General features: G+C 47.5%; 1 protein-coding gene and 2 long non-coding RNA genes across 5 annotated transcripts in view; 1 reads left to right on the forward strand and 2 right to left on the reverse strand.

Annotated features, from left to right (window-relative positions):
• Positions 1-2,189: 2,189 nt before the first annotated feature.
• Positions 2,190-5,751, reverse strand: LOC139436547 (uncharacterized). The gene is made up of 2 exons (XR_011645872.1): positions 5,529-5,751; positions 2,190-3,168 (listed from the first exon to the last, which is right to left on the reverse strand). It is a non-coding gene; the product is annotated as an uncharacterized lncRNA (long non-coding RNA).
• A 5,065-nt stretch (positions 5,752-10,816) lies between these two features.
• On the reverse strand, positions 10,817-16,264 carry LOC131273476 (uncharacterized). Its single transcript, XR_009180741.2, has 2 exons — positions 16,177-16,264; positions 10,817-13,093 (listed from the first exon to the last, which is right to left on the reverse strand). It is a non-coding gene; the product is annotated as an uncharacterized lncRNA (long non-coding RNA).
• Positions 14,767-23,926, forward strand: part of INTS6 (integrator complex subunit 6) — a 100,903-nt gene continuing 91,743 nt past the window's right edge. Inside the window, exons 1-4 of one of the 3 annotated variants that reach the window (XM_071208326.1) lie at positions 14,767-14,841; positions 16,130-16,215; positions 16,424-16,501; positions 17,251-17,400. In XM_071208326.1, the coding sequence (XP_071064427.1) occupies positions 16,144-16,215; positions 16,424-16,501; positions 17,251-17,400 (300 nt within the window). In that variant the 5' untranslated portion in view covers positions 14,767-14,841; positions 16,130-16,143. Of the gene's footprint in view, positions 14,842-15,615; positions 15,657-16,017; positions 16,216-16,423; positions 16,502-17,250; positions 17,401-23,926 lie in introns of those variants that run through there. The other 2 variants (XM_058276775.2, XM_058276773.1) reach the window with 2 other exon arrangements.

The raw sequence follows: 23,926 nt of genomic DNA on the forward strand, positions 1-23,926 counted from the left end.
TGCTGCCTTCTCAGCCACTCCATGAGACGTGGGCCTGCCCCCTGGCCCTTCTCCTTCTCCCCTCGCCCCCACATATTGCAGCTCGGGGACCCGACCCTGAATGCCTTGGAAATCTGGGGGGCAGAGTACCAGGAGTCAAACGCGCTTCTGCTGCGGCCGCCGGCCCGGGACTTCCTGCGTCGTGTCAGTGCCCGGGAACGCTGCCCGGCGTGCTTCGTGGGCACCATCACCGGGGACAGGAGAGTGAGTAGGCCCAGGGCATCATGGCAGGCACCGTGGGCAGGGGCCGGAGGGAGGACTGTCAAGGGACAGAGGTGACGGGAGACAGTGACACGCACATGGGGGCCAGGCTATAGGAGGGAGGAGGCCTGGGCCTCAGTAGGGGAGGCCAGAAGGGGGTGGAAAGAACATCTCTGCCCTGGTGTCTCGGGGCATTCACTGCTAGTGCTCATCTGTCTTGATTCCCTGGTCCCTGGGTATGCAGATAGTGCTGGTGGATGACCGGCAGTGTCCCGTGGGAAGAAACGGCCAGGGCGATGCCCTGCCAACACCTCCCCCGACCCCGGTGGACCTGGAGCTGGACTGGGTGCTGGGCAAGATGCCTCGGAAGGTACCGGAGGGGGCCCCCTTCGCCCACCCTTTGCTTTTGCACCAGTGAGCCAAGCCCTCCACCCAGGTGCCAAAGCCCCTGTCCCCGTCCCTGTGTTGCAGGAGTTAGGTCATCTAAAACAGGATTAATTTTATTTTATTAATATGTTTTAATTTTTTTAAATTAAAAATAGTTTTTTTAGGTGGTACGGGAGACTGAACCCAGGGCCTCATACGTGGGAAGCAGGTGCTCAACCACTGAGCTGCACCTGCTCCCTGGGATTAACTTGAAGAGATGGGTTAAATTTAAGCAAAGGGGAAAAAAAGCAGGAAGACTTTTAAAAGAAAGAAGCATGCACTTGCATTCAAGGGGAAAGTTTGGGTTTGAACTTTATCAGTTGAATGAATTCATCACTGAATTATTTCTTCATATTACATTGCTTGTATTGTATCGGGTTGTTATAATTTTTTTTAATCCCTGCCCCGTGTGGCTTTTTGCCTGCTGTCTGCTCTCTGTGCCCCTTGGCTGTGCGTTCTTCTGTGTCTGTATTCAGTTATTTTATTTCCCCTCCCCTCTTGTGGTTTGCTTGCTGTCTGCTCTCTCTGCTCACTCGCTGCACGCTGTTCTGTGTTTTTGCTTGTCCCCCTTTTTGTTGTGTCGGCGCTCCGTGGCGCCTGCGGCCTGGACAGCGCTCCGCAGCGTGCCGGGGAGCCTGCCTTCACAAGCAGGCCCCGGGACGCGAACCCAGGGCCTCCCGTACTGCGGACGGGAGCCCAGCTGATTCAGCCACAGCCGCTTCCCTGTATCGGGTTGTATTTTGAAAAGCAAATCTGAAACCAAGATTCCATTTCACAGACCTGAAAATTAAAACTACATCTCTTAACATCAAAGGTCACAAAACTACTGCATGAAAAAAATAAGAGGCTGAATCATATTCCTGAGAAGTGGCATTCTTAGTGCGTGGGGGAGAGGGGCCAGCCTGGACGTTAGAGTTAGACCTGGGCTCGAGCTCTGCAATCCCTGGACGGCACATGTAGTCTCTCTGTATGTTTCTTTTCCTTGCTGTGTAATAACTATTCAGAGTTATTGTAAAGAATGAGGGATGTGAGTATTTGTAAAACACTAAGCATAATGATTCCTAAATGGGGACTTTTTAAATGGCTAGATTCCCTTTCTTTTATTATACAACATACACATACACATTTACTCATTTTCAAGAAAATATTTAGACAAAGGTCTTATATGGACTAATTTTTGTCCACTATTTCAAAATAATTTATATAATAAAAGTCCAGTTGGGAAAATATTGAATTGGGCTTCAGTATTTTATCATGAGATTGCCTGTTGCATGATGTAGCACATAGTTGAGGCTCTAGGTATTTTTTTATAGTTATCAAATACTGCTAATGTTTTTTATTTCCATATGTGAAAAAATGGTTTACTTTTTGATAAAATACGTATTTGTCTTTTTCCTTCTTGTTGCCTCACATAACCAAGAAACTCACATAAAACTTCTGGTATTGCCATCTAAGGGTAATATCTATTGCAAATTGGACATTCTTGAGACAAATTAGAAACTCAGTAATCCCCACAGATAACATCTTTTGAACTTCAAGTTCTTTACTTAGTACATGAATGAAAAAAATAAATATTTGTGGTGAAATTTTAATGGTTTGACAAGTTATTTTTTCCAACATGAACATGCTTTAGGTATGGTAAAATTTTTGTGATAATTAAATATAATAAATATTTTTCAAGTAATAAAACATTAGGGGGGGAAGGTCATTTATATTTAAAATGTTTGAGGCTATAGTGCACATTCATAAATTATTGACCATTATCCAAAATGATAATCTGATTAAGCAAATGAGTTTTTGAAAATTGCTGTATTAATAATTTAGTGCTAAACGGCAGTTAAGTAAAAATCTATTTTCTACCTAAAATTATTTTGTTACACGTTGATATTTTTATATATATAAAAACACTTCTTCATAATTACTATGAAAGAAATTTGGAGCTATAACCACCAGATTCCTTTTTTTCTGACAAGCTGAGAGCTACGGGCTCTCCAGGGCTGCGAGGTGCTGGGGGTGTAAGCCGGGCAGCACACGGGCGTTCCTCCTGGACGGGCAGGAGCCCTGCGGTGACGAAGGCAGCGGGCTGCTCTCCCCACAGTCATTCTCTCCTTCTTCCTTGCTAACTTCCTCAGTTTAGTTGGAGGGACAAGTCACTCACTCGGAACTACATTTCCCAGCCTCCCGAGCAGGTAGAGTTGGCCATGTGACATGGCTGGCCAATTAGTTGTAAGAGGAAATGATTAGGAGCGGCTCCATAAAATTTCCTTTTTAAGGAAGACCAGTTTTTGGATTTTTTTCCCCTTCCCCTTACTTCTACAGAGAATCAGAGAATTGAGGTGAATTAGCTAATGACGAGTTGATAAGCACCTGTTAAGAATGAGGTATCTTTAAAAATATATATATAAAAAATATAAAAGAATGGTTGAGGGGGCGGAATTTGCTCAAGTGGCTGAGTGCCTGCTTCCCACATGGAGAGATCCTGGATTCTGTTCCCGGTGCCTCCTAAAAACAAACAAACAAAGGAAAACATCAATTTAGGGGAGCCGACGTGGCTCAGTGTTTGAGCGCTGGCTTCCCATAAACAGGATCCCAGGTACAATCCCCAGCCCCAATACCTAAAAAAAAAAAAAAAAAGTTAGAGCGAGGAAACCCAGAAAGCTTCACGCTGCTGTATCACTGTGAGATTGTAAAGTGGACAAATGCGGCCTTGACTGCCTGTCCCTGACACACGTGGTAAAAATACCTTGTTTTCAGGCTTCTTGTTCATAGGCAGGACAACGCTCAGATGATTCACCTGCAAAGAGGACACTGATTCTTTTAATTCATTGTCTGGCAGGAGGCAATCCAGTCGGTAGAAAATAGGAGAACAATTTGACACACAGACATCAGAATTGTTGATGGTCTGATCTGAAAGTGCTTTGAGATCCTTGAATTAAAAGTGTTATAGGGCGGCAGACTTGGCCCAGTGGTTAGGGCGTCCGCCTACCACATGGGAGGTCCAAGGTTCAAACCCCGGGCCTCCTTGACCCGTGTGGAGCTGGCCCATGCGCAGTGCTGATGTGCACAAGGAGTGCCCTGCCACGCAGGGTTGACCCCGTGTAGGGGAGCCCCACGCGCAAGGAGTGCGCCCTGTAAGGAGAGCCACCGAGCGCGAAAGAAACTGCAGCCTGCCCAGGAGTGGCGCCTCACATGCGGATACCCGACTCAACAAGATGATGCAACAGAAAGAAATGCAGATTCCCATGCCGCTGACAACAACAGAAGCAGACAAAGAAGACACAGCAAATAGACACAGAGAACAGACAACCCAGGTGGGGGGGGAAGGGGAAAGAAATAAATGAATAAATAAATCTTTAAAAAAAATAAAAATAAAAATAAAAGTGTTATATATCATGGGGACGACGCAGTATTAGGGGCTATTCAAACAACTCTCTTAATTTAATTTCAATAATTTTTACCTTGGGCAAGTTTCTTTAACCCTAGTCCTCAGGTTATTCATCTTTAACACAAGAGAGTTGCAATAGATAATTTCTAAGGTTCCTTACATAGGGAAATAATAAAATGCTACACACGCTAGCCTATAAAGAAACAAAAACAACAACAAGAAGGAACTGGCCCCCAAATGCACAGATGCTGGGACTCTTATGAATACTAACAAGCCAGGAATGTTCATAACACAGGATTTAATACACAAGCCATTTCATCCCTGAAGACTTGGAGGAGTCATCTAAATAGATATGTGGTGTTACACTCTGTATTTAGGTTTTGCATGAAAGTGCTGATGGAGTCACTTAAAGAAGGTCAACCCTGGCCTTCGTTTATATGTTTCTAGACAGACTGTGTTGTTGTTTAAAAGAATGAACAAAAGTGTTTTGCAAACAGAGTAGAGAGTATAGTAAAAGCCCTCTTATCCACTACCGGTGGGTGACTGGCCGACTGAAGAAGCCCACTAGACAGGCTGGTGAGGATGGACAACCACCACACCAAAGATCTGAGAGAGCACAGCTGCGGGCACGAGAGTCCCATCCATCAGCCACGTGGGATCGAAGCCCCCTCTCAACTAGAGGGGGCGTGGTCCTCAGGAAAGAGGAATGAAATAGGGACTAGAGTGGACTTTCTGGTATTCTACTGTAGAATTATTGTGACTCTAGCAATGGAAGAAATCGTATCATTGATGTGGAGACAGTGGCCACAGGAGTTGCTGAAGCCAGGGAGAGGGAAAAGGAAGTGTGCTATGGGGGCATTTTTGGGACTTGGGGAGAGTGTAAACTACAATGTAAACTATAATCCATGCTGTGCAGCAGTGTTCCAAAATGTATTCATCAAATACAATGAATGAACCACATTAATGAAAGCAGTTGTTGATGTGGGAAAAGTTGGGGGGGTGGGGAGTGGGGTATATGGGAACCTCCTATATTTTTTAATGTAACATTTCATGTAATCTATGTATCTTTTAAAAATAATTAAAAATATATTTTAAACGTCCATTAAAGCAGAGAATTTTTAAATGATGGCTATATACCATATACTTTCTATTTTAGCTTAAAATATTAACACACAGATGTATTTAATTTGCCAACCTTTCAAAGTACAAAATAATTGTAGTTTTTAAAGAACATTTTCCCAGGATTTGGCAGTTATCATGCTCACACCTAATTTGACAGCAATTTCTTTAGTGACTTTGGTATTCACATATCATTGGTATATTATAATATTGAACTAAGTTTCATAATTACAATAATAAGTGCAACTGGTGTAAATGGTTTTGCGGAAAAACGCCTCAGAAAAACACAAGAAATCTATAGTAGGGCCGGAAGTTCACAAGGATGTTAGAGAGAAGTTTACTAATTGCGCGCCCGTACCCGCCTTATAAGCTATTTCGTCGTGTCCTGTCGTTCTTCTCCAAGCCTGAGCCTTTGCCTGATTTTCTCGCCAGGTTGCCTCGTTCTTCGAGGGCCTGGAGCCCTGCCGAGCCCGTCCCGGGGAGGGGTCGACGGTCTGGACTGCCGAGGGCCCGGCCCGGGTCACGCCGGGTTGGAAGCCAGGTGGTCGCTCCTGCCACCTCGGGCTACGGCACTTCCTTTTCTGAAAGAGCAGCGGCGCGAGCTCACAGGGTCGTTATAACCCGGCAGGGAAGGCCCTGGCGGGGGGGGGGACGGCCGGGGGGGACGGCCGGGGGGGACGGCCGAGGAGGCAGCCGAGGCTGGGGTGCCTCGCGTCCCTGGCGCACGCCCCTGCCAGGGGCGCCGGCCCAAGCTCGCGGGGCCGCCCACCTGCGCCCCCGGGCCCTGCGCCCCGCCCGAGGGCCCCCACCTGCGTCCCGGGGGCCCTGCGCCCCGCCCGAGGGCCCCCTGCGCCCCCACCTGCGCCCCGGGGGCCCTGCGCCCCGCCCGAGGGCCCCCACCTGCGTCCCGGGGGCCCTGCGCCCCGCCCGAGGGCCCCCTGCGCCCCGGGGGCCCTGCGCCCCGCCCGAGGGCCCCCTGCGCCCCGGGGGCCCTGCGCCCCGCCCGAGGGCCCCCTGCGCCCCGGGGACCCCCACTTGCGCCCCGCCCGAGGGCCCCCTGCGCCCCGGGGGCCCTGCGCCCCGCCCGAGGGCCCCCTGCGCCCCGGGGACCCCCACTTGCGCCCCGCCCGAGGGCCCCCTGCGCCCCCGGGGACCCCCACTTGCGCCCCCGGGGCCCTGCGCCCCGCCCGAGGGCCCCCCGCGCCCCGGGGACCCCACCTGCGCCCCCGGGGACCCCACCTGCGCCCCGCCCGAGGGCCCCGCTCCCGGGGACCCCACCTGCGCCCCCGGGGCCCTGCGCCCCGCCCGAGGGCCCCCTGCGCCCCGGGGACCCCACCTGCGCCCCGCCCGAGGGCCCCCTGCGCCCCCGGGGGCCCCACCTGCGCCCCCGGGGCCCTGCGCCCCCGCCCGAGGGCCCCCGAGCCCGCGGCCTCGCTGTCCGCGCGGGTGCGCGCGGCTCCCTAGGGCCACCCTCGGCGCCCGGGGCTTCCCCGCCCTCGCCCCCGCCGCGCCGACCGGGCCCAGCCTGGGCCGCTCCCCCGCGCCCGCCCGCCGCCCGCCGCCCGCCGCCCGCCGCCCGCCGCCCCTCGCCCCTCGCCCCTCGCCCCGGCTGGCGGCTCCGCGCTCGCCGCCTGGCCCCGCTGGCTGCACGCGGCCGCGCGCCGGGCCTGCCTCGCAGCTTCGCGGCTTCGCGCTCTTCCTCTCACCACCCCGGGCCCTCCCTCCTAACCCCAGCCCTGGTTCACCAGAAACGGCCGAACAGCGCTGCTCCGGCGGCGGCAGCCCAGCCCTCCCCTGCCCCGTGCAGGGGTGCCTGGTGGGGCATAGCCTCAGGGGCCTGGACAGCGGGGTCCCCAGAACCCTGGCTGCCCCCCCCCCCCCGCCCCCTGATAGTTACTGCACTGGAGGAAAAGCAAGCTCTGGGGCTCTGCGCCCACCCCTCCCGGAAGCCTGGGGCCTTGCTCCACTGTTCTCCCAGCCCATCACACTCCCCCCCTCCCCATCCTGGCACCCTGCTCCACCATTCCCCCAGCCCATCACCCCCCCCCCCTAGCCTGGGGCCCTGCTCCACTATTCCCCCAGCCCATCACCCCCCCCCCAGCCTGGGGCCCTGCTCCACATTCCCCCAGCCCATCACCCCCCCCAACCTGGGGCCCTGCTCCACCATTCCCCCAGCCCATCACCCCCCCCCCAGCTGGGGCCCTGCTCCACATCCCCCCAGCCCATCACCCCCCCCCCCAGCCTGGGGCCCTGCTCCACATTCCCCCAGCCCATCACCCCCCCCCCCCAGCCTGGGGCCCTGCTCCACCATTCCCCCAGCCCATCACCCCCCCCCCTCCAGCCTGGGGCCCTGCTCCACATTCCCGCAGCCCATCACCCCCCCCCCCTCCAGCCTGGGGCCCTGCTCCACTATTCCCCCAGCCCATCACCCCCCCCCCCCTCCTCCAGCCTGGGGCCCTGCTCCACATTCCCCCAGCCCATCACCCCCCCCCCAGCCTGGGGCCCTGCTCCACCATTCCCCCAGCCCATCACCCCCCCCCTCCAGCCTGGGGCCCTGCTCCACATTCCCGCAGCCCATCACCCCCCCCCCCCTCCTCCAGCCTGGGGCCCTGCTCCACATTCCCCCAGCCCATCGACGACCCCCCCACCTGGGACCCTGCTCCACCATTCCCCCAGCCCATCCCACCACCCCCCAGCTGGGGCCTGCTCCACCATTCCCCCAGCCCATTGCACATGCCCCTCCTGGGCCAGGCCTGCCCGGGTGGAGTGGCTATCTCATCCTATCTTACCCCCACCAAGGCCTCCTGGTGGACAACTGGAGCCTGGCCTCAAGGCCTGGTGGCCTGGTCGCAGGGCCTTCCCTTCTTCCTGGATGTGTAAATTGAGGTCCTTAAGTCAGGGGCGGACCACACCCCGCCTCCCCCCAGAGCTCCTGCACCCTGGTCGGCTGCTGTGGGTGGAGGGGCCCACAGTGGCCACCCCCGTCCCCACCCCTGCGCCCTGGGCCTTGCGTGAGCTCTGGCCTTGGCTCATGGAAGACTGACCTGAATAAAAAGAGCTTGGGGGAAGAGACTGGGGAAGGGAACAGCAGGGCAGGGCCCCTCTTCCCGCTCTCCTCCTGGTCCCTCTGGCCTCACAGTGCTCCATTTCCTTTTTTAATGCAAATAGAGAATTTTCTCTGCCTTTAGTCATTCACTAAAATCTCTGGTGAACTGATTTTTCTCCATATTCCAGTAATAAGACCCTTATAAAAATGACCAATGCCTTTCTCAAATCCAATATATTTTTCCTCAGTCTTTGCTTTTTTGACGTTTCAGTAACTTAAAAAAAAAAAGGCGGATGTAGCTCAGTGGTGGAGCGCCTGCTTCCCATGTATGAGGTCCAGGGTTCAAGCCCTGGTACCTCCTAAGAACAAAACAAACAAAAAACCCAACCCATGAGGAGTGGGATCATCCAGGGCAGGTGCAGCTCCGTGGCTGAGCGCCTGCTTCCCATGTATGAGGTCCTGGGTTCAGTCCCCCATGCCTCCTGAAAAAACATACACCTCCTTTCTGAAATCCTCTCGCCGCTTTGGCATGTCAGGTTCCTGTTCTCCACCTTCTTCTCTGACAGTCTTTTTGGTTCCTCTTTCTTGTCCTGCCCTCTATGAGGTAAGTGTTCCTCATAGCATTTTGAACTTCTTTTTTGGCATTTATCAAATGCCATGTTTCAATGATTTCTATAGTATAAGTTCAAAAGAGAAACACCAAGACCTTTGTAATCTCTATCAGAAAGATTTCACTACTTAAAAGGTGGTTAACATATACATGCAAAATTTAAAAAAAAATTTTTCTCCCCTTTCCCGGCCCCCCCCCCGCCCCGCCCCCCCCCCCCCCCCCCGTTGTCTGCTCTCTGTGTCCATTCGCTGTGTGTTCTTCTGTGACTACTCCTATCCTTATCAGCGGCACTGGGAATGTGCTTCTTTTTGTTGCGTCATCTTGCTGTGTCACTCTCCATGTGTGCGGCGCCATTCCTGGGCAGGCTGCACTTTCTTTTGCGCTGGGTGGCTCTCCTTAGGGGGCGCACTCCTTGTGCGTGGGGCTCCCCTACAAGGGGACACCCCTGCACGCAAGGCACTCCTTGCGCGCATCAGAATTGCGCGTGGACCAGCTCATCACACGAGTCAGGAGGCCCGGGGTCTGAACCTTGGACCTCCCATGTAGTAGGCAGACGCCCTATCCATTGGGCCAAGTTTGCTTCCCACATGCAAAATTTAAGTCAACAATTCAGCCCCTTTATGCAGGGCTAAAGTAATTTGTAAAACTATTAAAAAATTCTGGCTGAAACACTTGTCTCAAAAAGTTTTACAAACAGTATTCTGTAGAGAATACTGGAATTATAAACTGACTTGACTTTTCAGGTAAAAAATGTGCAATATGTATCAAGAGCCTTGAACGTGCATCTAACAAATTCCCCCTTCTAGAAATTTATCCTAAGCAACTAGTTGGAGATGCTCTGAGTCATCCCTGGTGCTTCTCTTTTTCTCATACCAACAAAAAGAAAAACACCACTTCTCACCACTTCTACAATTATTCCAGGTGTCCCCAAGCCACCATCACTGCCTGCCTGTCCTTCCTGAGTCTACCCTTCTCTCTTTTCTCCCAGAATAGCCAAAATAATCAGATCATGTCACCCTTTGCTCAAAACCCTCCCATGGCTTCCCATGGCCCTCAGCGCGGAAGCCAGAGGCTATGCATGACTGTCAAGGTCCCACGCGATTTTAATCTCATCTCTGGCAGCTCTCCTCCTTGCTTGCTGGCCTCCTGCCATTCCTGATGCAGGCCAGACCACTCCCAACTCAGTTGTCACAGGCTGTTCCTCCCCTGGCTAGCCACTTGGCTTGCTGCCTCAGGGGTCTCGCTCACATGTCGCCATCTCAGTAAATTGACCAACCCCGCTTAAAGCCACAATCCACAGTCCTCCCCAGCCCAGCCCCCCTTTTTATTCCCATCCCCTGCTTTACTTTTTTCAGAGCACTTGCCACTATCTGACATAACATACAGTTTACTTATTATCTGTCTCACCTCTTTGTAAGGGGGCAGGGATTTTGAGCTGTGTTGTTTGCTGATGTGTTCCCAACATTCAGAGCAGTAGAAGTGTTCAAAGGTAGCTGATGGGAAGCGGTCGTGGCTCAACTGATAGAGTGTCTGCCTACCATATGGAGGGTTCAGGGTTTGATACCCAGGGCCTCCTGACCCGTGTGGTGAGCTGGCTCATGTGCAGTGCTGCCATGTGCAAGGAGAGCTGCCCTGCGCAAAAGAAGCGCAGCCTGCCCAGGAGTGGCGTCGACCACACAGAGAGCTGATGCAGCAAGGTGACGCAACAACAACAACAACAAAGCAAGTTTCCCAGTCCTGCATGACAAGAATGCAAGTGGACACAGAACAACACACAGCGAATGGACACAAAGAGCAGACAATGGGGGGGGCGGGGAAGGGGAGAGAAATAAATAAAAAACAAAACAAAAAAACAAAGATAGCTGTTTGAATATTGTAAATAAAGATATATGTACAGATTAGCTCAATGCATCATTATTTATAATAGGAAAATCTGGAAATAATAAAAATATCTAGTAATAGGAGAGTATATCAAGATACATCCATAGAATGATTATGTATGCATTTATTAGAAGTCATAATTTTGAAAAAGTAGTTATGATCTGAAAAATATCTTAAATGTGAAAAAAAGATAGAAAAGGAGATATTATACACACACATACACACATAAAATAAGACCCCAGTTTTATTTAAAATAAAAAGGTAGGGATATAGACTAAACTATTATCAGTGGCCATCCCTTAGTAGTGAGAGTCAAAGTGAATTTTCTTTTGCTTATTTATTTTTGTATTTTGCAGATTTTTAGGACAACGAATAAGCTCTACTTTTAAATATATATATTTTAAGATTGAAAATAGTAAAGCTCTGAAGAATACATGCTTCCTCATTTGGCTGCTTTTCTTCTATTCCCCTCTAGTCTGAATGAATTTCTCACTTCAATTAGAGACACAATTTGCACATATCTTTTGGCACTGATTATACTTGGCCTAGTATTATGTATGTTTATTTCTTCTACAAGGTCGTATACTCTCTGAAAGCAAAAACCAGATCTTAATTTATAATTTTTAGAGCCTACAACACCTGTCTTGACATTCAATAACAGAAAGGAAAAAAAAATTGAAAGGTTTTAATTGTCAAGAATAGAGTATGTATAGTGTTACTTGCTTAGGGAAATCATCAAGTTATATAATTGTCTTTTATTGATCTGATATCGGTTATGCCTCTTGAAAATACGCAGGTTTAAAGCTTTAACAGAATGACGACTATAGGAAGTACAGTCAAAGTGTTTTTAGGGGTTGGTCTACCTCTTCTCTTACCTTTATTTACATCTACCTTGTTGGCTGTGGGTATATTAAAACTTTTGATTCTGGAATAAAATTCCTCATTTGCGAATGATACTGGATTTCAAGGACTCACGCATTGTTATTGAAGCTAGGCTGGAGTAACAAAGAGATGGTAGTACAAATAGATCCAAAAACATATAATAGCGCAAACACATTTGAAGCTTATTTCTTGCTTTTCTTGTTCTTGGTTGGTAGGCAGGTACCTTCCACACAGAGATTTAGGGCACTTTGGCTTCCCAGGTGATACCATGTCCACTGAATACTAATTGTATTTATTAGTCTGTGTCATATTTTGATCAGCAGTGCTTTTTGTTAGTGGTCCTCAAATAGTGGTGATAGTGTATCAGAGTGGAAGGAAATTTTGATGTTACCTTGAATTTGCAAAACAAGCCTATATGGCGGATATTATGTCACGCATGGAGTCTGTTGAATTACCATAATATTGTATTCTCATTACTTATTCGTCTTTGGTCTTTCCCATTAGGTTATAAGCTCTCTGAAGATCTAGCACAGTGTCTATCTCATACTGGGTATGCAATTAATAGTAGACTGGCCGCCAAATACATGTTTTTTTTTAAATTTTATTTTAAATTTTTGCTAGAGATACTGTTACACTGTGATTCTAAATCTCAATCTGGATACATTCATTTTCAGAGCTGAATTTAAATTACCAGAGACTTCAGCTATTACTGTGAAACACTGCTCCTTGGAAAGATCTAATTTCTTTTAAATAGTAGTCCTTAGTAGCATTTTTCTGAGGACCGAGGTTATATAACATTGGGATTACCAAAATTAAATTTCCTTCTATGTGTATTACCTGACTACATTGGCTGGCTAGTTTCACATCTAATATTTCATGCATTTCACTTCTATGTTTCTTTGATGTTCTCAACCTTTCAACATCGACTAAGGTCATCTCAAACAGGGTACGATAGCAGAGTTGAGGAAATGGTAAGCTAGCCAGAAGAAACTGTTAGGTTACACATGAGGAATTCATCTGATTATTCTGTTCAGGTGGCATATCCAGATATCATAAGCCAAGTCATTGGCACATAATTACTTTTAAACTGCGTTACTTTGTTAATTGGTTTAAAATAATTTAAAAGGGCTCTGGTTGGCTCCCACAAATATATACAATTCCATGTTCTTAATTCTGTTAGAATAGCTCCATTTCAATAATTTAAGCCATTGTCTAAGTCAGAGTCACCATTCTTTCAGAGGTTCCCATGTAATTTATTCATTCCCTTTTAAACTGGAGCCAGAGCACTTGTGCAAGGCACCTATAACCACAGTAGCAAAGAACAGGTTTTCCCCTGCATCCCTCTTCCAACCAGTGCGTTCCCAGGAACATCTTCCCTGGTCCCCTACTACCACAGCAGAGGGCTTGGCACACACTCCAGTGAGTTTTCCCTCCGGCACTGGAGAGGCTGTTTCTTCAGTTCAGTCTCAGGTGAAATAGTTGGCTTGCATTTAGGGGCCATGTTCTAGAAAAATAAGGTTACATTTTATCTTTCCAGAATCACAGGTAAAGACTGAGTGAAAAAGAGATTCCTGGCTCCAATCTCATGCTCACTCCAGGGCCTATGCTCAACTGAGGGGAATGGTGGGACTCACCGGCACTGATTAAATTATTTTTCTCTTTATTTTTTGCCAAAAAAATATAGTTGAGTTAAAACAATTTAAATAAGTCTCTGACACAAATACCTTGTTAAATGTATTGGTGAGCACATTCAGAGTTTCTTTCCTTTAGCTGGCAGGCATGTTTATTTTAGGTGTCCTTCAAAAAATGCAGTAAATCTAAGATGTGTGAATTTTTAAGCTATTTACTGAGTACCTACTACATGTCTGATATATACATTATTCTTATTCTTTAAAAATGTAATTCTCAATCACTATTATTTGTAAGACTCACCTGAAGAGTTTAAAAACGTGGATGACCAGGGCTCAGCCCAATTCTATTGAGTCACTTTCCTCTGGGGATGGGTACCTAGCATGTTTATTATTTTTTAAAGCTCTATATGTGATGCTAATGTGCATCGCCTGGCTAAGAATAGTTGCTTTAGGCCCTCATCAACCAGTACCTTCATTGTCAACCAAACCAGTCACTAAGAATAAACGTGGCCTATTTCACAATTTTGCCCAGGGACTGCTTGTCAATGCTTCCTGGTTTCTGCCTGCCTCCTGAGTGGCTGCCTGTGTCTGTCCTGATTTCCTTCTGTCTCTGCCTCAGGACCCTGCCATTCATTGCTTCTGATCCAGCACCTGGCCTTTGGTCTCAGGCTCCCTCACTAGCATAGGTTCTGGTTATATGCTCTAGGTTTGGCTCACTGGACTTAGATCTCTTGATATTTGCATGTAACCTTATTTAGAGCATACTTATTTACTATCCAATCATTTTCTGTCTAGTAGTAAATAATGTGTATGTCACAATTTCCTAGAAAACCCTAAACTCTGTGAGGGCGGGGACCCTATTTTCTTTTTATCACCACCATACCCAGCACACAGCAGGTCTTCAGCAAATACTGGCTGAACAAGCTGTGTAAGAACCTGGAACATTGTATTCCATATTCTTCCTATTTCATAGCAAATCTCTTACAAATATCACACTTCCATGGTAGGTTCTCACAAAACACCCTTTTAATGAAATAACCCTACTATAAATTAACAAAAAGTTTCAGAAGGTATCTTAAATACTAGGCAAAGTCCACTTTGTGAAACTGGAGATTAAAAAAATGTGCCACAACTTATCTCTTTTGTGTTGACATGAATAGGAACAATTTCTTTAAAATTACCAGGAGGCAAATATTAAGAATCTCAGTATTGAAAGAAATCAAATGCCAGGCCAGTAGGAAAAGGCTCTATAAAGACCTACATAGCCTTATAAGAGCTCTGTGCCCCTAATTCAACTTGTATTCAAGGCAAAGCCTCCAGTTCTTCAACTAGTCTACTGGGGGGAAGTGCCTTCCCGGAATTCAGGCGAGGATTCTTTACTTCAGGTACAAGGCCGGGGCCTGTTTCTACAGTCTGAGGCCGCACGTGGAGGCAGGGGAGAGCCGGCAGGGTTATCAGAATCCGCTTTCTGCGGATTCTCGGTTACGTGGGTGGGCGGGGTCGGTCTCTGTCAAGGAAGGGCCCTGGTTCTGGTCGCCGAGGCCGTCGGCTCTGAAGTCGCGCTCCGCCGCGGCTCGCGGTCAGCACGGCGGGAGAACGGCATTCCTTCGGGAAGGCCCAGGTACTCCTTTCCCCAGTGTGAAACGGGCAGCGGACCGCTGAGGGCTATTTCCTTCCGGGTGGTCGCCCCGAAAGGGCTCGCCGGCCCCCCGCGGCCCGCGGCCGGGACGCGGCCGGCCCGGGTCCCACTCCCCCGCGAGGAGGTCAGGCCCTGGTCATAAACAACCCCTCCCTTCCCCTCCCCCGCGGGCCCGCCCGCTGGGGCCGCCTCCGACGCCCGGGGACCTCCTCCCGCGCCCGCGGCCCGGCCCCTCGCGTCCCCGAGACCCTCGTTCACTGTGCTCTGCCCTCGGCACACGCCCCCCCCCCGCCCCCCCCGAGGAAGGGGTTCGCCGCCGCGACCTCGGAGGGACAAATGGCCGAGGCCAGCGCCCCTCTCCCTCCCCCCGACCCCTGTCACCTCCACCAGTCAAGGAGAGGCCGGCGGCCCCGGCGCGCAAGCGCAGAGCCTCGGCCGCCCCTCCCCCCCGCCCGCGGCCCTTCCGCGGCCCGGCCCCGCCCCTTCCCGGAGCCCGCCCCCTCGCGGGCCGGCCCGCCCGCCCCTCGCGCTCGCGCGCTCCCGACGCCCCGCCTCCGCGCGTGCTCAATAACCGTCCCCGGAGCTGGCCTCCAAGCTTCCCCCGCCCCTGAGCTGTTTGAATATGCTAATGTAGGGCTAAGGGCTAGCCAATACGAGGGCGGGGCGGTGCGTCACGTGGCTCAGGGACGTGTCAGGGGGCGGAGCCTCTGCAGCCCCTGCCCGAGTTAAAACCGGAGTGTGAGAGAGAAAAGCGCTTCAGTAGCGAGAGGGGCTGAGAAAGTGGTGCCGCCGCCGGGGTGCGGAGGGAGTCCCTGAAACTTCTCCCAACAGCCCCAGGGCCAATCTCCCCTCAGCCCACTCCCCTCGCCGCCAGCTCCCAGGCCCCCACTCCCTGCACCGGGGGTGGGGTGGGGAGCCGGGCCCGTCTCCCGCTGGGACACACACAGGGGCCGGGAGCGGGGACGGGACCCCCGAGGCGGGGGGGACGGGCCGACAGACGGACGGCCGGGCGCCCGGCCCAGCGGGCAGGCGGGCGGGAGGAGGCGGAGGCGGGGGTGCTCCGGGGAGGACGGGGTCTGGGGAGTTTCCTCTCAACTACCGGGGGAGAAACTCCCCGCCGCCGCAGGGGAGACCCAGGCGGCGCCCTCCGCCCGGGGGCCGCGCTCCCCGCCCGCGCCGCGGCGCTCGCCGCCGCCCGCCGCCTCTGCCTCGGCCGCCGCGGGCCCCGCCGCCCCGGCCAGCACTATGCCCATCTTGCTGTTCCTGATAGACACGTCTGCCTCTATGAACCAGCGCAGCCATCTGGGCACCACCTACCTGGACACGGCCAAAGGCGCGGTAGAGACCTTCATGAAGGTACCGAGCGCGCGACCCCGGCCCGGCGGCCCGCGGGGGGCAGGGCGGCGGGGGCGGCGGGCCGCGGCGCCGGGACCCCTCCCCCACCGCGCGGGCGGGCGGGCGGGTGCGGGGCCCTCGGGTTGGGGGGGAGCGCGGCGTGTGCGGGGCCGGGGGGGGGGGGCGGCGGGGTCACCGGCCTGCGTGCTTCCCTCCCGCTCTCCCGCAGCTCCGCGCCCGGGACCCCGCCAGCCGCGGAGACAGGTACATGCTGGTCACTTTCGAAGAGCCGCCCTATGCCATCAAGGTAACAGCCCCGGCCCCCTCCCCGCGCCCGCCCCCCCCCCCCCCGCCGGCCCCGCGCCCTCCCCGCATCCACCCCGCCCCGGCCCGCGCCCCTCCCCCACCCGCGGGGCCCCGCGCGGCCCCGCGCGCCTCCCCCGCGGCCCCCTCCCCCGCCCGGGCCGCGCGGCGCCGCGCCGCCCGCTGCCGCCGCCCCCTCCCCCGGCCCGCGGCGCTGCGCTCAACATGGCCGACATTTCCCCTGCGCGGCGCGGCGCGGCGGCTGCAAGGGACTGTGGGGGATCTGCGCGCCCGCCGCCCGGTGACAGGCGCCCCGCGCCCCAGGCCGCTCGGCGGGCGGCGCGGGCCGGGGGCGCGGCCGAGGCGGGGGCGCCCAGCCGCCCCCCGGGGCGCCTCAGAGGGCCCCGGGCCCCCGCGCGCCCGAGGTCGGCCGCAGAGGTCCCCTTCCCTCCGGCCTCCCTCCAGAACCTTCGGCCCCTGCAGTTTCGGGCGTTAGGTCAGGCAGTGCGTTCCCAGCAAAGTTAGGAAGAGCGGGGGCTGCTGGCCCCCGCCAGCCCCGGAGCAGGCGGGTCTCTTCTCGGCCACCTCGGGAAGAGTTTCCTCAGCTGGGCTTCCACTGTATGAAACAAGTTAACCAGACCATATTGTCAAAGGCTGCAGCTTCCTGGCGAACAGTCGATTATAACGGCTGCCCCTGGTGTACACGGCTTTAAAAGATGGAAAAAAAAATTCTTAAAACATTTTTCTTTTCAGGCTGGATGGAAAGAGAACCATGCAACGTTTATGAATGAACTGAAAAACCTTCAGGCTGAAGGACTTACGACTCTTGGCCAATCCCTAAGGACAGCTTTTGATTTATTAAATTTAAATAGATTAGTAACTGGCATAGACAACTATGGGCAGGTAGGTTGACTATTAAGGTGGAAAAATAGTTAATATTTCATTTGTGGAAAAACACATACCAGTCCAAAAACGATATGACATGAATTATAAGCCTGACATATTTTAAATTGAGATACTAAAGCACCTAATACAAAGGTGAAATTTTCACCTTACTGTCCATGGTTTAATACTCCTCTTGTATATTTTTACAATACACTTGTATTCAGAATTAGAACCTGAATTCTTTGTTGTGAATTACTGACTTGAACTTGATTTTAATCCCTTGAGGTTCATAAAAGGTGCATCATCCTGCCTGGCCATACTCAGTTGCTCTGATACCCTGCCACAGGCAGCTGTGGTTACAGTGGTTTACAGACACTCATGGAGTAGTGATAATCATTTCTGTGTTAGTAAAAATGTTAGAGGAAATGCACCAGGGTTTAGTTTAACCATGTGATACAGCTACTCTGAAAGGTACGATTCTCATTGGAGCACAATAACTAGTTTCTTAACTTTTGAAGCATGCACAATTAGTAACTATTCCAGGAGTGTGAATACTCTAATGGTAGGTCCAGAGGTTTTTTTAAATTAAAAAAAATTTAAACCAAACAAGACTCCAAACCACTTGAGAAGCAGCTGTCTGAAAGAACCCCATCTTAACCCCCCCCACTTTTGCACCTGTGTTTGTCTAATTGAGGGTGAAACAAGACTTCCTATGGAGCTTTAAATCCCATGGTGGTTCACTATGGAAAAATGCTAGGTGGTCATTTATAACTTTCATTTAAACTTGCCGGCCTGGAAAATAAAAGATACTGAAGAATGTGTAATGTTACACATAAAAGAAATGTTAAACCCAGGGGGTTCCATTCTCATGGTAGTGCAAAGCACTATTGCCACAGCGATACAGATATTTTGGTGTATATTACATCTGTTCTTTTCCCTAGTTCCATGAGCCACAGTTTTCCTAAGTTCTGAAAAATTTTCCTGGGACTACAACTTTGAATTGTTCCTTTGTTTTAGAAATGCTTGTATTACTTATTTGGGATAACTGTACAGCGCTTAAGCATCTTTGAAAATGGTTCAGTTTTGTCCGATAGCATTCAAAGTATGCATTGGAATTCAGAATTACTTTTTCTATTTTTACGAAATTACACTTCTGTCATTTAAGTAATTGTGTGTTTTCTTGCTACATTAATATTTTTATATTTTCCCCCACTCTGCTGCTTCATTTTGCACTTTTCAGTAGTTTAGGCAGATGTGCCATGAACTTTTCAGCTTGTTCCTATAAAATAATAGTTTTTTCCCTTTGATATTTGTTAAGGTGCACAGTCTCTTGTTTATGTTTATGGTTCATACTTTTTTTAGTTCCAGAAAAAAAACTTGAAACTTGCCATTATTTGCTTATCCTTATTTTTTTTGTTATTTTTAAGATTGCTGGTGTATAGCACAGCTAATATTCCCTCATTTTCTGCATCACATTTTTTTAAGTGGGGAAGGTACCAGACCCACTCATCTATACTACCTACTAAGAATATCGTCAGATACTTTCTTAAGGAAACCTGATTGTCATGGAGGGGCAGAGACATTGGTAATTTAACCTGTGTTTTCCTTTTCCCAGTTGCCACCTACCGTAGAACACTTTAGTTCTTGTCTATAAAGGTTATAAAAAGGTTGAGGTTGGCCCTGCTGTGGTGCTACACTTTGACCAAGAGAAGACACTGGATATAGGCTGTTCTTGCGTATTCAAGTTTATCAGTCTAACAAGTGGGCGGGATAATGCTTCTCAGTTATTTTGATGCATAAGTTTTGGATTCAAGGAATAATATTAACGCTTGTGTTTTGAATTGGCACATGAAAATGATACTAGCATTAAAATAACCTAAGGAACAACAATTTCCTAGTAGAAGTAATTATTCAGTGAAAAGAAACATCTCCAGAAGGCATTTTCTTTATAATAAAGCTATTTTTTGCCAATTTAAATATTACACATTTTCTCTTCATAAAAAGGCTAAATTAACAGGAATTTTAGATGACCAAAATATTTAGTACTAAATGCAGTTCCTCTATTTTCTTCTTTGTAAAAGTACCTTGTATTTGCCTGTTTAACCTGGAATATCTTTGTTCTGTAACCTCTCAGTGATTTTACATAATTACTTCCCCTTTCATGCTCTATACTAGGATCTGTGGAGCCCCACAGTATATATAATCTTAGTAATTGAAGGAAATAAGCAAATACGAGTTAGATGGAAGACAAAGCATGTCTATTTTATAGTTTCTGAATTATTTATCTCTTAAATATCTAAGTGTGGGTTAATGTATATATATGTATCTGTATGTTCATATAGATACCCCCCCAATTCACATGATTTCCCACTACCAACTTCTAGAGCATTTTAAGTATCTTTATATTGCATCTGTTAATTTAGTTTGCATACCTGCAAATAAAACATCTTTGATAGCTAGGATGCTATCAGAATTTACAGGGTTTCAGTAAAAAAGTGACTGGGGGAAAAACATTGGAGAATGTTTTTCTCAAGCACTTTGGATATCCCACTAAAAGATTCTGTGTGTATAGAAGTCCTTATAAATAATTTTGATAATCAGAACTGTTTGCTGATATGTCTACAGTCATGGGACAATGTGTAGCTTCTCGATAGTTTCCTTAATTACAACAGTACTTTATTAAATTACTTATTGCAGGTAAATTTTATATATATATTTTCCGAATGTGTTCACCAGAATTTCAAATAATGTTAATCCTTTTACAACCACCGAAAATCTGCACTATCTAAAATTAAGACATGTAAAAGTTTGAGTTCTGTTAAAAAGTTTATATATTTAAACTGCTTTATTTTCATATTGTTCCTAATTTTCCTGTTTCCTGTCAATGTGTGCAACATTTTTTATTTTAAGATGTCCCCCTCTCCCCACACCTTCAGTTAGGTTCAACTGCTAACTCTTACTCCAGCCTGAAATTCATCATTTCTGTCACTACCCTGACTCCATATCCCTTCTACTCAATATACTAGTACTGATTAGATTGTTCCAGGACTTATAATGGTTCCTGACATACTGTGTGCCCTAAGTGAAGGTAATCCTGGACCAGTGCCTTAAAAGGAGAGAACGTGTGTTTACTATTTTAAGGATGTTTAGTGCTGAGTGTTTTCCTCATTGAAAAATGATGACTTTTCAGACAAGATCACATCTCCCTAATTCTTACGAGAATTACCAGTTTTCTTCATCATAATGATCGATTTCTGAACTTAGCAAATAATTCAGTTAGAGTTTTAGTAATGCCATGCTTTTTCTTTTCCCATGTAGTACACACTTAGTACTCAGTACTAAATAAATACAGACTTTTCTTTTAATGTTGGCAGGTGACGTAATGAACACTTGATTCCCATTTGGGTTTTTGGTTTCCCTTAGGCCGTTAACAACTGTATTAACAATAGTTTGTTATTCAGTGAGCTATAGATATCTTTCCACAAGGGTAGGTTATTATACTTGAACATATTACCGTATTGAATATGAACTGGAAACATACTGGTGAATGGTATTTTGTAAATTTCTAAAGTTCCCTGAAAAAAGTTTCCTAAAAATATTTCAGTACTTGGCTTTTATAGTCAACTCGTTCAAATAGTTCTTTTTCTTCATCTTTACTTAATTGTGAAAAAGAAAATTAATGGTCAAAAACGTGTAAGTTTGAATCCCAGTTCTGACCTTGCCATTGAATTACTGTGTGACATTGGGCAGTCATGTTACTGGGTACCCCCTGCTTCTCCTTCACATTCCAGATTGAAAATGATGAAGCCACTGTGCCCTTGTTACAGCCTTGATGAGTGGTTTAAATGTGATGGTATATTTTAAAAACTATTAAATGCTCAGTAGATGCAAGAAATATTGCTTTCTTAAATAAGTTTATTACTCATCTGTTTTTCAGCTTTAAATTTGAAATTACAGTAGTAATAAAAGCCTAGTGGTATTTAAAGCTGATTTGTATTACCTACTTTGAAATGTCCTATTAGTAGACTGGTAAATATGTATCTTTCCTTGGGCTTTGCATTGAGTTCTTGGCAAGCATGTGAAACTTGGCTGGTAATTTGGCCAGTTGTCTCAACAGCAGGTAATAAATAGTATGAGCTAAATTACAGGGATAGTGTTTTTAAAGAAATAGGTCCACTGAAAACTGAATGTAAACAGTTCAGAGAGAAACTAGAAAGTTATTCTTTTGCGGGAATAGGAGTTCAAAAAGGAACCCTTACTTGACAAAAGCACCTGTTCTCAGATTGTTTCCAATAGGGAGCTCCCCCTAGTGTGTTTAAGACTAGATTTACACAAATTCGATTTGCAAGGAACCATTTAGAAGCACATCTGTTGGGTAAATCACTCAAGGTAGCAGAAAATGGGTATGGTTTAATATCCTATTGAGAATTTTAAAGATGGTGATTAAAATGAAAAGACGTATTTCAAGACCCAGCTCTTACTTTCTTTCAAAAGACTGCAGGTTTTTCTTCATAAAATTTCACACTTTATCTTTTCTAGAGGATCAAAAATTGCCCTGTCATATTTCAAAAAGAAAATGAAAAAAATACCCCAAGGACATTATTGAATTCTTAATTAGAAATTACTGAAAACAAATCTTTAGTACAAAAGGCAAAATTAAAGGGTTCTGCTTTTTTAAAGAGAATTTTATTTTCTGTTCAAGTGAGGATATATGAATAATTAGGTATTAGACTATGCAGTACTGCAAATTAAAAGGCCAGGCATAAATCTGATACTTGAATGGAAGAAATCTATTCATTCAAGTATTTTGAATTGATGTGAAGTCATTTGTGGTTAAAATGAGTGAAAACTTTTTTAAAAGGCATGTTCATGTGGAATTTTTAAAGAAAAATTATAATTTGAAATGTCTTTTAAATAATATTGATTTTGGTCATCATAATCCTTCGAATTTGTGATCAAAATTGTTCGATAGGCTTTTTTTTTTCTTTTTGTGAATCATTCTCACATATTCCAGGCCTGTTTTCCTCTATTTTTAAAACATAATCTCCTTATAGAAACTTTTTAATCTTGTTTATCCTATTATTAGTCTGTTTAAGCATAAATGCCAGACTATAAACAAAATAGTGAAGTTTTTTGGTTTTCAGTTTGTCTTCGTTCCTCCCCCCTGCCCATTGTCTGCTCTCTGTGTCCATTCGCTGTGTGTTCTTCGTGTTCTTCTGTGTCCACTTGCGTTTTTGTCAGCGGCACGGGGAATCTGTATCTCTTTGTTGTGTCATCTTACTGCATTAGCTCTCTGTGTGTGTGGCGCCACTCCTGGCCGGGCTGCACTTTTTTTGCACTGGGTGGCTTACGGGGCACACTCCTTGTGTGTGGGGCTCCCCTACGCTGGGCACACCCCTGCAAGTCAGGGCACTCCTTGCGCGCATCAGCACTGGGGATAGGCTAGCTCACCACATGGGTCAGGAGGCCTCAGGTTTGAACCCTTGAACCTCCCATGTGGTAGGCGGATGCTCTTATCAGTTGAACCAAATCTGCTTCCCTTTATTCCTTGATCTCTTTCTTCTGCCCTTTTTGAGATACACTGTGAATGCTTAAATAGATGGACAGCTTAGTGAATTTTTACATACACTAGGCAAAAAATTTTTTACATCTACTAACATCTTTTCATTGGACTTTATGTAAGTTTTATTGTGATTATTGTTTCTTGGGACTTTAAAATGAAACTGATGTTAGAACTTTACTCCTTTTTATAAGTGAAAAAAAGATTAAAATGCGTGTTTAATTTCATGTTTATGAAATACTTAAGATAATTGGTTATAGAACAGTTACCAAAAATTTATATATTTAAGAACATTTCATTTAAGGATGTAGACAGATTGAATCTCTTTATTGGGGTGTGTCTAATTAACTAATGCAGTTTGAGTTCTTTGAATTCCTCCTGAAAGCCAGACATTAGATTTTGTATGTTACATTTAACCTTTCTTGTAACACTTAAAATACTCTGTTACATATTAGCTTCAGATAGAAAATCCCTACCCCACCTTTTGTTAGGGAAAAAATAAGGCTGTGAAAAATGGGGAATAATTGTTAAGATATGTTATTTTTGAGCTTACATTGTAATATTTATATAACATTTTGATTTTACATTTCAAAGTTTAATTTCTGATATACGTACTTAATGTCAAGTTATTAATTAGTTGGCTTTTTCCATTTTTTTTTAATGCCAGCCAGTATTAGGACTAGATGGTGATTTTTTTAACCTGGGCAGGTTTTAAATAAGTTAACTATCATGTTGTCCTTGCATTTAAGGTAGTTTAGAAAATCTCTTTTAAGTATTGAGTCAGAAAAATCTGTAGATTTTTGAATTCTCATGAATTCCTGGCAAGTCATATAATGTTTCAGTTTCTCCATCAGATATATTTGATGAAAGGACCTGTCTTATCTTACAGGATTATGGTGAAGATTAAGTTAAAATACAACATAATTTCTGTAACACAAGCACTATTTACATCATTTTATGAATTTTGAAAATTGGATTGGTGGG

This window comes from Dasypus novemcinctus, chromosome 15, assembly GCF_030445035.2.
Source record: "Dasypus novemcinctus isolate mDasNov1 chromosome 15, mDasNov1.1.hap2, whole genome shotgun sequence".
Classification (NCBI taxonomy): domain Eukaryota; kingdom Metazoa; phylum Chordata; class Mammalia; order Cingulata; family Dasypodidae; genus Dasypus; species Dasypus novemcinctus.